The following is a 16,695-nucleotide window of genomic DNA, read 5'->3' on the forward strand; positions in this document are numbered from 1 at the left end:
AATGCCCAACCAGGGTACAACTAAGTAAACTAAGTTATAGTAATATGAAGTGAATATGCATCTGCCATAAAAATGCTAACTACAGAAAAATACAAAAATATGGAAACATCTTTGTTTAATATTGTGACATGAAAGGAGTGTAATATATAACAACATGTAGATAATGACTACAATTCCATAAAAATTTGGAACATATGGTATAAAATAGAAAATAAATAAATACATATATATATTAGTCTCTGCCCCTAATTACCCGCATAGAACTCCTAAAACCCTTGTAATTTCCTGGGTGATAAGATTGTCTTTTGTTCTAATGAAGTGACATTTGGTGGACTGCTGGATTGCTTTAGGATGGGGGCTGGTCACCAGAAAAGCCATGCCATGATTAGAGGCTTAGAACTTTCCACCCCCCATCTTCCTGGAAGGAAAGAGGGATGGAGACTGAGTTAATGATCAATCATGACTATGTGACGAAGACTCCGTAAAAATCTCAGAAGTACGGGGCACAAGGAGCTTCCAGGTTGCGGAACATGAGGAGATGCTGGGAGGGTGGTGCCTGGAGGAGGCATGGAAGCCCCACACTCTTTTCCCATCCCTTACCCTACACATCTCTTCCATCTGGATATTCATCTCTATCCTTTGTCATATGCTTTTATAATTAACCAGGAAATCTATGTGTTTCACTGAGTTCTGCGAATCTATGAGTTCAGCAAAATCTATGCGTTTCACTGAGCCATTCTAACAAATTATCAAACACAAGGAGGAGGTTGTGGAAATTCCTATTTATAGCTGGTCAATCAGAAGTACAGGTGGACCTGGGACTTAGGATTAGCATCTGAAGTGCGGATGGGGGAACTCTTACAGGACTGAGCCCTTAACCTGTGGGATCTGATGCTATAGTGTCAGGATTGAGTTAAATTGTGGGACATTCAGCAAGAGTTGGGGAATTGTTTGGTATGGAAAACACAGTTAGTGGCCAAGAAGTGTCAGAAGTATTCTGAGTATTGAGAGTGGAGGAGAAACACAGGGAGTTTTTCCTACAGACATATGGGAAAGAGATAAGGATAGGGAACCTTAAAAATATTTGATGTAAAAAAGAATTTTTATATATTGTATTTTTGTGGCAGCTATTTCGTTGTTAATTTCTTAGTGAAGGTGACTGACTATCTCAGAATTCTTTTGTAAATCAATTAAAGTTCTACCTTTGGGTAGTTAGCCATTTTCCTTAAGGAACATAACAGAGAACTCTTAGTTATAAAGTATGCTATTTATACAGGAGCTGTTGTTGGCTAATTTCTGGCAGAACACTGGTAATGTGACTGTATTTAGCACTCTGGGTGGGTTAGATGGTTTCCATTTCTTTTCTTCAAAGCTGTTATGGAAAAGCAGTGAGGCAAACTGCTTGACTGAGAATTAAGACTGCATAACACACTCCTGTATATCCTATGGCATTGCCTCATACATAGAAAGTACGCAGGCATGTTTAGTTGTCAGAGTGGGTACACGGGCACAGCAGAACAGTATTTCATTTCCTGGCCCATCTGTTGCCTCTTCCTGAATAGCAGACACTGGTAAAACTCTGGGTGAGGGCCAAAGTATTTGTATTTACCACAGTTGGTCGGATCCTCGTCAGAACCATCTTGGCAATCCATGTCACCATCACATGCCCACCTCTGGGGGATGCAGTGCCCATTGTGACACTGGAAGTTGGAGGCCTCACATGTGTGATAGATGGCTGCCAGCAAAAGAGAAGAGAGAAACTGTCAATGCACCCCTCATAAACTATCAAGGGGATGACTGAAAAGAAGGACTGTGCTAGGTAATAAAGTACGAACTGGAACATCTGAGTGTCTCCTAGGCGAAGATAGAGGCACCTGGGCTGCCCTTAAGGTGGAGTGTAGCCTCCTGAGTAGGCAATGACTTGGGTTTCTAAATGTTACACAAGCACAGATGTACGTGTTGAAAAGTCATTCACTTTTCACAACAAAGCTAAGAATTATTCCTTCTGCAGATGAAAAACAGGCTCAGAGAGATGAAGTAACTTGCCCACATTCACAAAGATAATTAAGTAATAGCACCAAGGCTGTCTAAGTCCAAAGCCTGTGCTGCTTCTACTCTTCCCTGCTACTTTATCTTCTCACATAAATCATCTCTCTCCTCTAGATTCGGCAGGATAAGGAGAGATAGGATGTGCTCAGGAGACTGGGTTCTATACCTAGTCCAGACACTGTTTGGGGGCCTCAATTTCATCAACTATATTGATACCTAAGGACCTTTCTAAGCTCTGAAAAGCCATGATTTTATAACTCTAAATAAACTACCCAATTTCAAAAGTGGAAAACCTCAGGTCCAAAGAGCATAAAAGGGTTATCCAAAAATCACAAAGAAAGCAGGCCCCAGAACCTAGAATTGTCTAAATTTCTGGACAGTTGAGAGCAACATCTACCAGGCAACAATACATGTCATCCACTACAATCATTAAAAGAAACAAGAGGCAAGTAAAACAGAAAGTCACTGTTATAAATGGACAGCCTCATTTGCATACATGGGCTGAGGCCACCTGGAAGTCATTTAGAAACATCTCAAAACGTTGGTCAAAGACTAAGTTCAAATGTATAACATCTGCCTCAAACCTAACCAATAGTACTAATAGCTTTTCCATCAGATTTCCCCTTCCTCCTCTGAAACAGAAGGCTGTTTGTGTCTGTTCATTGCTGTATGAAAGCCAGGACTGGCCTTGTTTACAACCAGCATAAAATAATATAACCAAGATAGATGGGTTCTCTGTTAGTTTAACTGTGTGGACAGGATGTCTTCACAACAGAAGGAGGCAAAACAAACAAAAGTGGGTTGTGGAACACAAACTATAGTTATTTATTCTGTTGAGATTGTTGGCAATAAATTACTCAAGCGTTGGGGAAAATGGCTTCCAATGCCCTCTAGAATTTCTACTGAATCTGAGGCTATTTTTTGTACAAGTCTGAAATAAAAAGAACCTGATTTTTCAAGCCACTTAAACAAGTCATGGTCTATTAATTATTGTCTTCATACCTTTCTAAAGACAAGGCTATCTGGTAGCTTGTAAACAAGTCTACAGAAAGTCTCAATATTTCACAATCTTTAGCATTCAGAATCCATTAAACCTCTTTTTAAATATGCTTATCTTTGGCAAGAGGAATAAGTGTACCATGCATGTTACATGAGCTTTTGCCCCAGTAACAGTCATCACCTGGAACATTTTTGATCTATTGGTTTTACAAGTCTGACAAGCCCTTTAAAAAATTCCTTACCAAAGCCTTGCTCACTTTCATAAAATATTCAGTTGCCTAAACTCATTGCCATACTGATCTACTTGTTATTATTCAGCCTATGCATTTCCCTTTTAATTGAAAACAATTTTAGAGTTTCTAAATGGCCAGCACTGACCTTGGAGTTTCTCATGGAGTTGAAACAATGGAGTTTCCAAATGACAATTCTGGGAGGCATGTCTGAGATCTCCCGATTCCACCACAGAAGCTGAGCTCAGAAAGACTAATCAGTTTGCACGGATTCAAGTGGCCAGGTATGACTGGAATGCTTAACACATTCTCTTGTTCTGAGTTTTTCTGTCTTCTGAGTAACTTGCTAGCTCTCTGACACCAATACATGTTCAATTAGGGTTTGTTTGTTGTTGTTTTTTAATTATAAGGATAGGCCAGATTGAGTTTAACACAGACTAAAGCATGTGGGGAAGAAAAGAAGATTCCTTTGCATGGTGAGATTCATTGGGACTGTAAGAATGGAAGGGCTAATGGGGTAAATAATCATGAAATTAGAATATCAGGATTTCTAATAGAGGATATTATCCCACAACTTACTCTCTGATTTGGACAGATCCTTTATGACACCTGATCAAAAACATTAACCAAATAAAAGTGGAGCAGAAGAGATGAATTAATTACTATGATGAGGAAAGTACTGCCTCATTTTTACAAAGCCCTATAATACTATTAGAAGTGAATGAGGGAAAAGAGATGCTAATATTAACACAACTTGAATGATTAATGACATAAAAAATTACATAAAGTCTAAAGAAGGACATTGAAAAATAAAAGGCAGATTTGAAAAAGAATCAAATAAAATTCTACAAATAAAAAATAAAGTCATGAAAATAAAAATAGCTCAGTGGATGTATGAAACAGTAGATTAGATTCAGCTGAAAAAAGAATTGTTGAACCGGAAGAGAAATCTGAGGAAGTAACTCAAATTCTAAAACAGAGTCATAAAGAGACAGCAAATATAAAAAAAAGAGGCAGGAACAAGAGAATGAGATCGTCCAACAAATGGTTGCTGGTAACTTCTGAAGACAAAACCAGAGAAAACAAATAGACACAGCGGAAAAAATAGGGGCCGTAATTTCCCAGAATTGATGAAAAACATAAATCCTAGGATTTTAGAAGGAAAACAAGTCTCAAGCAGGTTAAATAAAAATAATTCTATACCTAGGTAGGTGAAGCTGCGTAACAACATGCCCCACCCACACATACACACACAAAAAATAAAAACTGGAGAGAAAAGAATGTCTGATTGTTGTTCAAAAGATAATCAAACACAAGAATTCAAACCAACAAAAAAGATGTCAGAAGGAAATAGAATAATTCCATCAAAATACTTATGAAAAATTACTACAAACCTAGAAATCCAGATACAGCTGTACTAACGACGTGTTTATATAAACAAAATCTTGAAAGAGTTTACCACTTGCAGTCTCCTGCCACATGAAATATTGAAAGATGTACATGGAAAGGAAGCATTAGATACAAGAAGCAAAAGTAACTGGAGAATAGGGAGGTACCTATAGATAAGTTTGGTTACTGAAAAATAGTAACAATGACTAATTTCAGGACTTTCAAAGTGTAAAACTGAAATATGAAGTATTTAGTGTTTTAAAATACTAAGTATTTACTAAGTATGTTAGTATTGGAACTTTGTGCAGAGATTACAATCAAAGCATTCTGAAGTCCTTGCACGTTTAGGGGAGAGAAAAGATATTAGGAATTCATACAACATGTCTAAGGGTAACAGCTAAAAGAACAGAAATCAAATGTTTAAGTTCAAAATCAATGCAGAGTGGTGGGGAGAAAGGAATACAAAAAAAAAAAAAAAGCAAACCCTCAGGAGGAGAGCAAATGAAATACACAGCACAGACCATGCATACAAGCTGAGGCCAACAGGAAGTCAGCTGGGCGCAACCTATTTTCTTTGGCTTTTAATGTGACTTCATTTATTAGGTCAAGAAAGGAAGTGACATGCCACACATCTTAATGAGCTTACATCTGACCTCCGACTATTTTGAGATGATGGAGAAGAAGAATCACTGCTGTTTTGTACACCTGAAACTATTAAAAAAAAAAAGTTTGGAAGAACAGCCACTGGAACAAGGCTGTGGTTGAGTTACAAGCACTCTACTTTTTCTCAAATTAGCCAGAGAAAACCAGAGATAAAACCAGGAGTCTATAACAAGCCCACCCATAGAAATGAAACTGTTAATTCATTCTGGAAGATGGCACATGCAGCTGAAACACAAGTCTGACTAATGTGGTTGTGCTAACAAGATGTTCAATCATCCTGCAATTTACAAACTGAAATGTCCAAGTGCACCCATCTAATTGATTAACCAATTATCCACCCAAACCCCGAGGTTCCAAACAGCATTCATATGCTTCCTGGGATGACGCCAATCATTTCATGGACCTTGGATTTTCCTCCTTCTTCAGGCTTGTACATGGAGAGAAGTTTTTTTCCTGCGGTCCTTCCAAAAGCAGAGGTGCAGACACTGAGACTGCCCCAGAAAGGATACAGGGGAAGTGTACAAAGAAGGCTATCTGGTAACATCACAGATCACCCTGTGTGACGTATATGGCAATTGAGAAGATCCATTTACTCCTCAAGGCCACCAAGGTCATGTCTAAACCAGAACGGAGAGAAGTAGTTGTATCAAATCACCCAGTGCCCCGCACATGTACTCGCAACATGTACTCTACCAGGTGTTGGGCACCGGGAGGACACAAAGGGGTGAAGACAGGTGCCCTTCGGGAATCATATCTAAGCCAAAGCGTAGCACAGTTATTCATGTTCGAGTTTTGGCATGTGATAACAGATCTCCTTTGTATTTGCTTTTATAAATAAGTAGGCATGCTTCTGAGCTCCAGATGCTGGGCAGTACAAAAACTGTTGGGGTACTGGGGTGGGCAAAAAAGATTAAGACAAGGGATTTAAAAGTCACTCCACTATTTCACAGGAATAACAATCCATACCAGATAAATGAGACATTGATTCATTAATGATGAAGTGTAGAACAAAGCCTGAATTATCATGGTGTCAGAACAGATCTGCCCTCACCATAATGGTTAAACAAAACATCTTTATCTCCATCACAAAGGATTTGAGTTGAACCGAATGACAATTTCTAGTGGAGGTTGCAGACAAAATTTACTCATCAGGTAGTGATTTTCTTTTTTTTAATCCTCGACAACTTCCCCAACTTCCTGCTACCCCGCACTCCACTATAACGTATATGGCATGCATGCATGCATTCATTCATTCAATCAGTCATAAAAAACAGTGTAACAAACATGAGTGAACTTTTTACCCAACGGAAGAATTAGAACATTACTTCTACCTTACACTGTCTAGCCTTCCTCTAATATTCTCATGTTTTTTCCAACTTTATTTTTAATGAAATCTTACCTCAAACAGGTATAAACACAGGGTACTGATACTCCATTCGAAAACATGAAGTAGTTCAGTGACACTCAACGTTTGGTCCCAACCCCAGGGGCCAATCTGTAAATTGTTTGTTATTGGTCCTGAAAAAATAAGAAGCTTGAGCCAGAATGTAAATCAACTATATATCACTCGGGACACTGTTTAGTTCAGTTAACATTTTTTCATAGCAAGACTCTCTCACTGAAGGAAGGAGGGTGTTGATTTACACTTTGGCACAAGTTTATCATAGACCAACTCTTTGAGAAGCACTGAACTAGCTGATTTCTAAGGTCCATTTCTTAGAGCCTGGATTCTCTGATCACAGAGGGCTGCAATGCTAAACCAGCACATGAACAGGCGAATGCTGAGGAGGGAGCCCAGGAAATACTGACCAGTACAGTTGGCTTCATCAGACCAGTCCCGGCAGTCGTTGTCCCCATCACACACCCAGGAGGCGCGGATGCATATGCCAGAGCTGCAATGGTACTCGTCACTCCGGCACTGGTGCATTTCTGCAGGTGAGACCACAGAGCTGTGAGGGGAAACGCTGGCTCAGAATTCTAGCTCTGCTGTCAAAGCTCCTGAGAGTTAGAAATGCACTATTATCTCCATTATCACTGATGATCCAGAGATAGTATGGATGAAGAGACTAACCAGGGATGGAAGGTCATTAACAACGGTTTCCAGCTATGTGCTGCAAATGTGGTACAGGTGTGCTGAGACACTGCCACCTCACACTTTTGCCACTGGATGCCTCTAGGCAAGAGAAGACTCATCCACTGATCTCAGTGTACTTTGCAAATACCATTTTCTCCGCTTGCTATGATGGGAAGAAGGTTGGGAAGCAACCTCTTCCAAGAAAGGTTGGAAGAAAGTGGAATTTTCAAGAAACAGAACAAACAAATGAGAAACGAAAACTCATAGACACAGACAATAGTTTAGTGGTTACCAGAGGGTAAGAGGGGGAGGGTGGTGGAAGTTGAGGGTAAGGGGGATCAAATATATGGTGATGGAAGGAGAGCTGACTCTGGGTGGTGAACACACAATGGGATTTATAGATGATGTAATACAGAATTGTACACCTGAAATCTATGTAATTTCACTAACAATTGTCACCCCAATAAATTAAAAAAAAAAAGAAACAGAAGACTTCTAGAGAAAGAACCGGTGGTTCCAGACAAGAAGTAGTGAAAACTCTTGAGTGTGGTGATTAGTATGAGATGGTCAGCGCAGGCAAAGTAGGATCATGCTGAACTTCTAAAAGAGGAAACACAAACCAGGGACTTCCTGTAAGTGAGACTCCAAAGGTGGTGGCTGGCATACTGTTTCTAAAAGGGTGGGGGCCTGAGGCAAATGAACCAGCACAACCTGACCAAGCCTTGAAAGGAAGCTACACTGACAACACCTTCTGTAGGCCCTGACGATAGCATTAAAGAAGCTTCAGATCTAATTTTAAAGATTCCACAAAAATAGTAATAGCTAAGTTTGGGGCTCAGGGCAGCTGTCTCAGTTGCCTCACTGACGAGACAGGTTGATGGTGAAGTTTGTGAATAGCTGATGGTGGATCAGCTATTTATGAGTCTGGAGACTTATGAAGAGAACCTCGCTCTGAAGAAAGGACTAACTGAGACCTTGGGGTGGATTCAAGTCACACTAACACGAATGGACCATGAACGGAAAATCTGAGGGCGCTGGAACTGTTGAATGGTCAAATGTCTCCCCACTAAGTGAGTGAGATGACACCAGAAACATGTAATCACGTGGAGTTTTTCTGCTAGATCAACACTAGCCATGCACTTTAACCCCCTCAGAGTGCTGGGAAGGAAATGGGAGGATTGCAAGGAAAACAGTTGTGAATCCCAAAGACTGCTTTCTGGAACCTATTTTTATAAAGTTGAAGGAAAATTATGTAACTCCCATAAAATTCCTCTTAGGGCCGGCTGGGGGATTCCCCCTGCCTTCCTTATTTCAATCCCCGTGAGTCAAACTACCTGTTCATGATAAAGCAGGACCTGTCCATAAGTATATGCTCAGCTTTCCTGGACCTGCCCCCATAGATAGGCAGGGAGGCCAGCGGGGCCATACCAACTTAACACAATGTCTGGTCAGCACCTAGCCTCCAGCCTCACCTCCCTTTCATGCCTGTGATTCCTCCAATCTGGTGTACTACGTGTTTTGCATGTTTCCTCCCTCGACAGTCAGCAACTAGAGTTTGGCACCAGAGCCCATTAACGAAGACAGGCCTCGTGAAACAAAGAGGGCAGTACTGTGCAACTGAAAGGGCAAGGGGAACATGGGTTCCAGTGTCCCATTCTAACACGAACCAGTCATGGCACCTTGAATAAACACCCTGACCTCTATAGACCTTTGTCATTTACTCTGAAAATTAAAAAGCCTGAACTACGGAATCCCTTACTACTCCTTAAATTCTTACACATTGTTTTTCTAAATATAAAAAATTTCCATTCCGAAAACAGATGCTCAAACAATGTTTATACCATCTAATAGAGTTTTCTGAATTAGACTGCTTTAAAAAAAAAATCCCCAAAGGTGTAGATCTGTTTCCTCAGCCACCAGAGGTGTGGGCCCCGTCTGTAGTGCTGCTAATAACTGCCAGAGTTCATTTAGAAAGCTTACTTCCTTACTATCATATTCATGCTTATGGCATCTCTGCAAGGTAAAGCAGGAGCCATGGCTTTATGAATGAATCAATCCTATCACGTGGGTCGAGGTGGACACGCAGCTGGACATCATAAGCCCCCAAATGGTTTTCAGAAATCCTCCATTTCCAACCCTCCCCATCCACTAGTACAGCCCAGTGAGCCAGGGCACTGCCCCCTCTGGAACAGGGTTCCCGCACATCATGACCCCTACCACAGTGACTTTCATCGCTATTGTCGCCACAGTCATCTTCAAGATCACATTTGTAGGACAGGGGGATGCAGGTCCCGGACTCCTGGCAACGAAACTGGGTGCTCAGATCACAAACGGTAGTAGCTAAGATGGGAGAGACAACATACTCATTAGGTACAATGAATTCCCCGCCAAATACAAGCATCCCACTGGAAAAACCCATTTAACAAGAGAAAGAAGGAGATTTTAGTTGTAGTAACAGAAACAAAAACCTATATTTATGAGAAAAAAATGAACTGTGCAAAGTGTCTGGAATGTACAGCCAAGGGAGATAAGGGCCTGTCTTTTCATGGGCGGCTTCCAGATCAGAATAGGTGTGAGGAAAGTAGAAAACTGGCATCTGGTTGGGAGAGTGATGGGCTTTACGTTACCTCCTAAGGTCCCCTCAGACAGGAGCAGTCTTCCTAAGTAAGTGTCAGAAATACCTTTATCTAGAAAACTACCATTAGAAGCCCAATTTCACACACAAAGCTGGCATATCATCATACAGATGACAGAAGGTAAGATTCAGCAGCAGGAACATGGGTCAGTCAAGACTGGGTTTCAAATCCCGGCTCTGCCTCGTCCTTAAACAGTTAACTTTGACCTCCCTGAGCGTGTTTCCAGCACATTAAAAGGAGGAAAAGGTAATGTCACCAAGTGCTTGTGATGACTGTCAGAAAGACTAGATACGAACCCTAACACTGCCGTCTACAACTTACTAACAATTCTGTGCCCCCGTTCCCTCCACTGCTAAATGGAGAGAACATCTACCTCATGGGATTATTAGGAAAGTAAATAATAAAACAAGTTTGGGACCACAACCAATTAAACAGGATGTAAATATAATAAGCCCAAAACAAATATCACTTCTCTCCCTTGTCATTCCTTACACCTTTCTACATCAGAATTAGATTTTCTCCCTCTTTAAAATAGAAATTATCTGGGCTTAAGCACAGTCCCTAGAACCCAGCAAAAGAACCTGCAGGAAAGGTTCAGGAAAGAAATGCTGCTCTCAGCATTATATAAGCAATACATAAGGTATGATGTGAAAGACAGCATCCTGGGATTGCGGGGCGGGGTACCATGAAATGAAAAGCCAGTGGCAACACTGCAGTTGGCAGCTCTTATCTGAGGCTCCATTTCTTCTCTGTAATTGTACTCATGGTGGGAGGCAGAGGATAAATGCAAAAATGACAAGACTGTAGGGGATTCATGTCAAAATCCCAAATGCCTGACAACTACCCAGCACAGGAGTCTATTTAAAAGGGAGGGAGATCTGCTGACAACACCCCTCCCATGTCTCCCTTTGTCACCACTCCTCTTTTCTTACCTGGCAGCTGACAGGCTGCCTCATTTAACTTCCCAGATAGTAGTGTCCAGTCACAGCCCACCCCTTCCCTGCAGCCTGGCAGGAGAGGGTGCCTCCCACCACCATGATAAGCACTGTTTTCTTCCTCCATAAGAAGGGAAACACTCTGGAAGGTACAGATAAGCACCACTTTGGTTCCCAGGCTCCACATTTCAATCCCTGCATCTATCATCTCCTCACCTTTGCTACATGCGACTAGTCACGATCTGAGCCAAGTGGAATTGGGAGAAAGCAGAGCAGAAAGCAAGTCTCAGGGTCTTGGGAAGGTCAATCCCAGCTGACATTTACACCAAACCAGGAAGAGGTCAGAGCCAGCTGCACACGTCACCCAGAGGAGCTTAAATTCTGTGTGGACACCTGTGAGGCTGGCAGCAGAGCTCAGGGTTGGGTGAGTGGGCTGTACTCCCTGAAGATGGAGGAAGGTCTTCCTCTCCAAACACTGACCTGACGTGAGATCCCAGCTTGTCCATCTAGCAAAGCCTAGGAACCCAGGGAGGAATCCTCAGCTATTGGACACGAGGTCATCCAGTTTGCATCTCTCTGCCTCCACAATCCCTAATTGTGTCTGGGCAATTTTCTTGAAATGTGTAAATTCGAAGTGTCTTCTCTCCCACCCTGTTATGTAATACACTCCTTTCCAGAATCTACACCAGTGCTGTTAATATTTATTAATGTTTTTAAAGAGCGTTAGTTATTTGTCCACAAATATCACACCTTCCTGCGACTCTGGTAGGTAGTGAGGGTTTTATCAGTGTCCTTTTTGCAGCAAAGAAAAGCACACAGCAGGTAGTACTCTCCAAATCTGCTACTTGGGAAGCTGAAGGTCTTCTCCCTCAGTGTGAAAGGCATCCGTTAAAGCCAAGGAAAAGTGATTAAGGAAAGGTTTGGTATGTAACCTCCAAGAAGACAGAAAAGGCAGTACATAGAATTGCAAGGCCCAGCTGAGTTTAATGAGTTGATTGCTTCTGAAGTGGCTTTCTGGGTGGAGTGGCATGGGAACCTGGCATACACTCTACGGATGGCTGGATAAAGATATCCGCCAGAGGTAAGAGGAGTACACCCATTAAACTGTTTTTAGAACACAAAATGATAAATGAGCTTCTGGATTTACAAAGGTAAAATATTTGAAAGAAAAGCCTTCAGACTGGTTCCTGGCTTCCCAGCTCTGGTGTTTCTCCCATGCAATTCATTCTGCCCACAACTTATCTTTCCAAAGGGAAAATCTTATGTCACTTCAATGGTTCCCAACTGTTCTTCTGATAAAGTCCAAAGTCTCTTGCTGCTCCAGACCCCACACACTGATCCAACCTCCCCTTGCCCCACTGCTCCCCACTCAAGTTCTCAATGGTCCATACCAATTTCCTGACCAGGCCACATATACTCTGACCTCTGGGATTTTGTACATGCTGTTCCCTTGCCTAGAATTTTCCTCCCTCCACCTCTGCTTGGTTCACCTCCACTCACTCTTCCTGAGTACCTACCCAAGTTTGATTTGGAGCCCTGTGCTCCACAGCACTCGTCGCTCTAATGTAATTGGCTATTTGCTTTTCTGACTCCTTCAGACCTTTATCTCTGTGTCCACCCTGATCACGAACACAGCCGCAGGCCCAGCACAGAGGCAAGAACAAAGGGCCTTCCGTAAATACTTGTTGAGTAAATGTATGAGCATATTACTAACAGAGAGCAAAGCACCTCCTTCTAAAAATTAACTGTGGTAAATCAATTATCCATTATAAGTAGTTATTTGTCGGTCTTTAAACCCTGCTAAACAGAATCATATACTTTAGTAGGTGGACCTTAAAAATTACACAGTCCAAAGATGACATTTTCACACATACTAATGTCCCCACACTGCAGACCAAACTAGGCATCACCAATGGAGCAAACCAATCTCTCTAGAATCTGGCAAGCAGCCAACATCAACTAACTGCAGGGGCATACAAGGTAAAACCTGTTCCCATTTCTGACAAGGCTGAATGTTGAACTTACAAATTGAGGATTCTCACCTGGTCACTGCCCCAAGTCACCAGCTTTAGTAGAGTGGTAGGGCCACAGTTAGAGCCCAGCTTGCCCAACTTTCAAATAAGCTCAGTTTCATCCACATGATGCTTATCTGTCACAGTCATAGATGCTTATAATGACATAGTTAATTTATGCGGGTTTCTTTTTAAAATAATAATATATCTCGTTGGGTATGGAACTGTGTTTTATCTGTTCTCCAACCCCCCCACCCCGGCCGGTCAGCTTAAATGCGTATTACGGATCTTGAGGGGCCAGCCAGCACCCTAGGCTGTCAGCCCCACCGTGAGTTGACCAGTCTTCTGAGAAACAGTAAATGCTGAACATCCCCAAACTCAGCCAAGCCAGGGACTCACGGCAGTTTCTCTCATCGCTCATGTCTCCACAGTCGTTGTCAAAATCACACCACCAAATGCTGTTGATACAGTTGCCATTGCTACAGCGATACTGGTTGCGGAGACAGGTATTCTCTAGCCATCAGAGGTAGGCAGTGGAGGAAACAAAACCAATGTTATTCTTACTGAGGGAACAAAAGACTTTCTCTTTTGAGTTTCCCTTTCTCCTCCCCAGATAATATCCCTTAGATGATGAAGAGGAAGAGGGCCGCCAAGCACACATGAATGTGGGGATGGAAGTCTCCGACAGAGGCCTCCTTCTTTCCTCTTCCAATTAAAAGGAAAGAAGAGGCAAACCAGAGGACTGTTCAGAGGTGGTTACAATGAAGAAAACTGAGAGTGACGATGCCAATAGGGTCTAGTGGGTAGAAATACCATATATCAACATTATAAAATACTAATTACACAAGTAATTCCTTCATAGATTGCATCTACACAGTAGTCAAATGTATATATCTATTGTAGCTATAGCTATATATACTATATATATTTACATATATATGCTATATATATTTACATATATGTATACAATTTACTAACCAAGTGGGTTATGAAACTTTCCTTACATATTTTGAGGATTTCTTCTACCCCATGACTTCTTTAAAGAAGCAGTTATAATTCCACACACAGAAAAAAATGCATTGTTTAGTAAAGGTCAAGACACGTGATGATTGGCCTCTTGTTTGGGGAACCAAAGGTCCTCTAATGCGGAATATAGAAAAGCCTTCTTCCCCCTCCTCTTGGAATTTAGTGTTAACTCTGTGTCTTTCCAAATAGCTTTAAGATGACCTCCAGAGCCTGAAAGAGAGGTTCCTGTGTCTAAAAGAGAAGGCTCATCTTTCTTCTATTTGTATTTCTTAAGGAAGAGAGACCATAAGGAGACTTTGTGTTTCACTGCCCTAGAGTAAGAGGCTGCTGTGAGAAGGGAGGTTATAATTACAAAGCAAATACAGCCTTGAGAATAAGGAAAAGCGGAATTTGGGCTATTAACCGGGCACTTCATGGCAAGGACCCCTTGCAGGGGTTCACCTCACTGACAGAAATATGAGGCTGGGGGCTGGGGAAGTGGTAAGGGTAAAAATTAGACAGGAAAAAAAGATGAAACAAGTTCTCAGAGGAAAAATTTAGAATCCATGTATTCAAAGGAAGAGTGGGACGAGACTACTATAGCCACCTGGTTACAGCTTGGAAATGACTCAAAGGCCTTTGTAACATTGGTCTGAAAGTTCAGCCCATTTCTGACTGGACGTGACGGGAAAGGGGAAGCTAATTGCTAGGTAACATTATGTAAACTGTGAAGGAGTCAAATCTGTTCCTTTTCCAATTTATGGGAAGCAGAAGTTGGAGAGGTTAGGTGTGGGGGATGGGCAAGGAGAGGAAGTGGCAGACTAAGAAAAGAAAGGTGGCCTCTGCGGAAAGCCTATGTCACTTGACAGTAAACCAAAAGCACAGCTATTATTTTAAAATAAACAGCCAAGGGCTGTTCCGGATGAGGACTGAAGTACCACAGGCCTTAGAACCTGAACCAGATGTCTACAAATATCTGGTGGATTTTAATTTTTGCTTGGGCATTTTTAATAACATCTCCCCCCAAAAGGAAACACATTACGGAATAGAGAGCACTAGGAGAGAGGGTAAAAGAACAGAAGAAAGATGGTGGGCAGAAAAGAAAAAGGGACACACCTTCTTTGACACAGGTGTTGTTCCTCAGCTGATACCCCTGAGGGCACTCACACATCAGGTCCCCGGATGGCAGGACACTGCTGGATACGCCCTCTGGACACCTGCAGCTCTTACTGCTGTTGGTCTTGGGCAGGCACAGCAGGCTGCATGGCCTGGGCACACAGGCATTGCTTCCTAGAGAGAAGACACACAATGGCAGCATCAACATTAATAAACACCAGGAGCACCACACCGAGAACTGGGACCCACCACAACCTCACTTTACAGACAGGACAATGTGAAGCTCAGAAAACGAAAAGGTGAAGTGGTAAGTTGGGGCACCTACTGTATTGACAGCCTCTGCTCACAGCCCTTAGAGAAGGCCTGACCCACACAGGGCCTTAGCTAGATCAGAATTCCCCAGAACCGAGCCAGGCGTCAGCTGGTCCTCCAGGGAATTTGGAATAGGGAGGCTGAAAGACCACAGAGTAACCAGGACTCTGGGGCTGGGGGAAAAGTCATGCTGCATGAGTGTTCAAGATGATGTGGGGCAAGCCAAAACCGTGCCAGTGAAAGCTATGCAGAAACAAACTCAAGAGTGTGCAGAGAAGATCAGTCTGCAGAGAGTCAGAAGACGAAAGCAGACTTTGAGGGAAACAAGCAACACTAGGGAACTGGGGGCATGGGGATGGCGGGGAGAGCATGGGTTTGCCACTCCCAGCTCCAGTCCCCATAAGGTTTACCTATACTTCCTATCATTGGGTTCCTTACTCTCTATTTCCCTCTATTCTTTCAATAGTACTTTTTACTTGAGTTAGCTTGTGTGGGTTTCTGTTCCTTATGGCCCAAAAGCTCTTATTTAGAACTCACCTGAGTAACAGCAGGGCCCGGACAAAAATCCAGGCCTCCCCCTCTCAATTGCTTTGTGCCCAAGGGAGGCTGCTGAGCTAAGTGAGGAACCTACCACAGTACTCATTAGGCACTGTCTGTCATGCTACAAATCCACATGAAGACTAGTTAATGTTGACCTAGCCCCTTAGTTCCAATCTTTTGTCTGTTCGGCTTTCCAAAGAGAGTGCCAAACAGAGCCCATAAAATTGTTCACTATACACTTGAGAGGGAAACTTTATGGACAATGATGGAAAAGGTGTTTTCCCATCTTCCTGGGAAGGAGGGGAGAGAATGCATAAACCATTTTGTAACAACTGAAAACATGATACAACTATCAAGCAACATAAAAGCCACTTAGATCATAAAATGTATATTTTTCCTTTTGCATGCGACTATTCATTAAATAGTCATCAAAACTGGGAAAAATAAACACGAACCCTTTGGTAAACTCAACTGATGATGATTCTTCAGCTGTGCCATCTCACGGACAGAAAATCCCATCAGAATCATATCCAAGTGATTTGTTTCCACCCAGCCAACATTGCAGCTGCACCTGCCTACTCTGGCTTGCGGTTGGAAGACGGAGTTCATTAATGACAATCAGTACAGATGTGGGTGATGACACACACAGTAACTCTGGATGTGTGGGCACATTATCAGTGTTTGCCTAGCATTGCTCACAAAAATCACAATCACATAGCAACACGTTGTTTTGAT

At 42.2% G+C, this 16,695-nt stretch overlaps 1 protein-coding gene across 1 annotated transcript in view; it reads right to left on the reverse strand.

The window, feature by feature from the left end:
• SORL1 (sortilin related receptor 1) overlaps window positions 1-16,695 on the reverse strand; it is a 154,754-nt gene that overhangs the window by 41,504 nt on the left and 96,555 nt on the right. Inside the window, exons 22-26 of the mRNA XM_081037393.1 lie at window positions 15,109-15,282; window positions 13,387-13,500; window positions 9,622-9,744; window positions 7,140-7,259; window positions 1,610-1,735 (exon numbers count right to left, since the gene is read on the reverse strand). Of these exons, the coding sequence (XP_080893519.1) occupies window positions 1,610-1,735; window positions 7,140-7,259; window positions 9,622-9,744; window positions 13,387-13,500; window positions 15,109-15,282 (657 nt within the window). The remainder of the gene's footprint in view (window positions 1-1,609; window positions 1,736-7,139; window positions 7,260-9,621; window positions 9,745-13,386; window positions 13,501-15,108; window positions 15,283-16,695) is intronic.

This window comes from Rhinolophus hipposideros (assembly GCF_964194185.1).
Source record: "Rhinolophus hipposideros genome assembly, chromosome: 24".
Taxonomy (NCBI): domain Eukaryota; kingdom Metazoa; phylum Chordata; class Mammalia; order Chiroptera; family Rhinolophidae; genus Rhinolophus; species Rhinolophus hipposideros.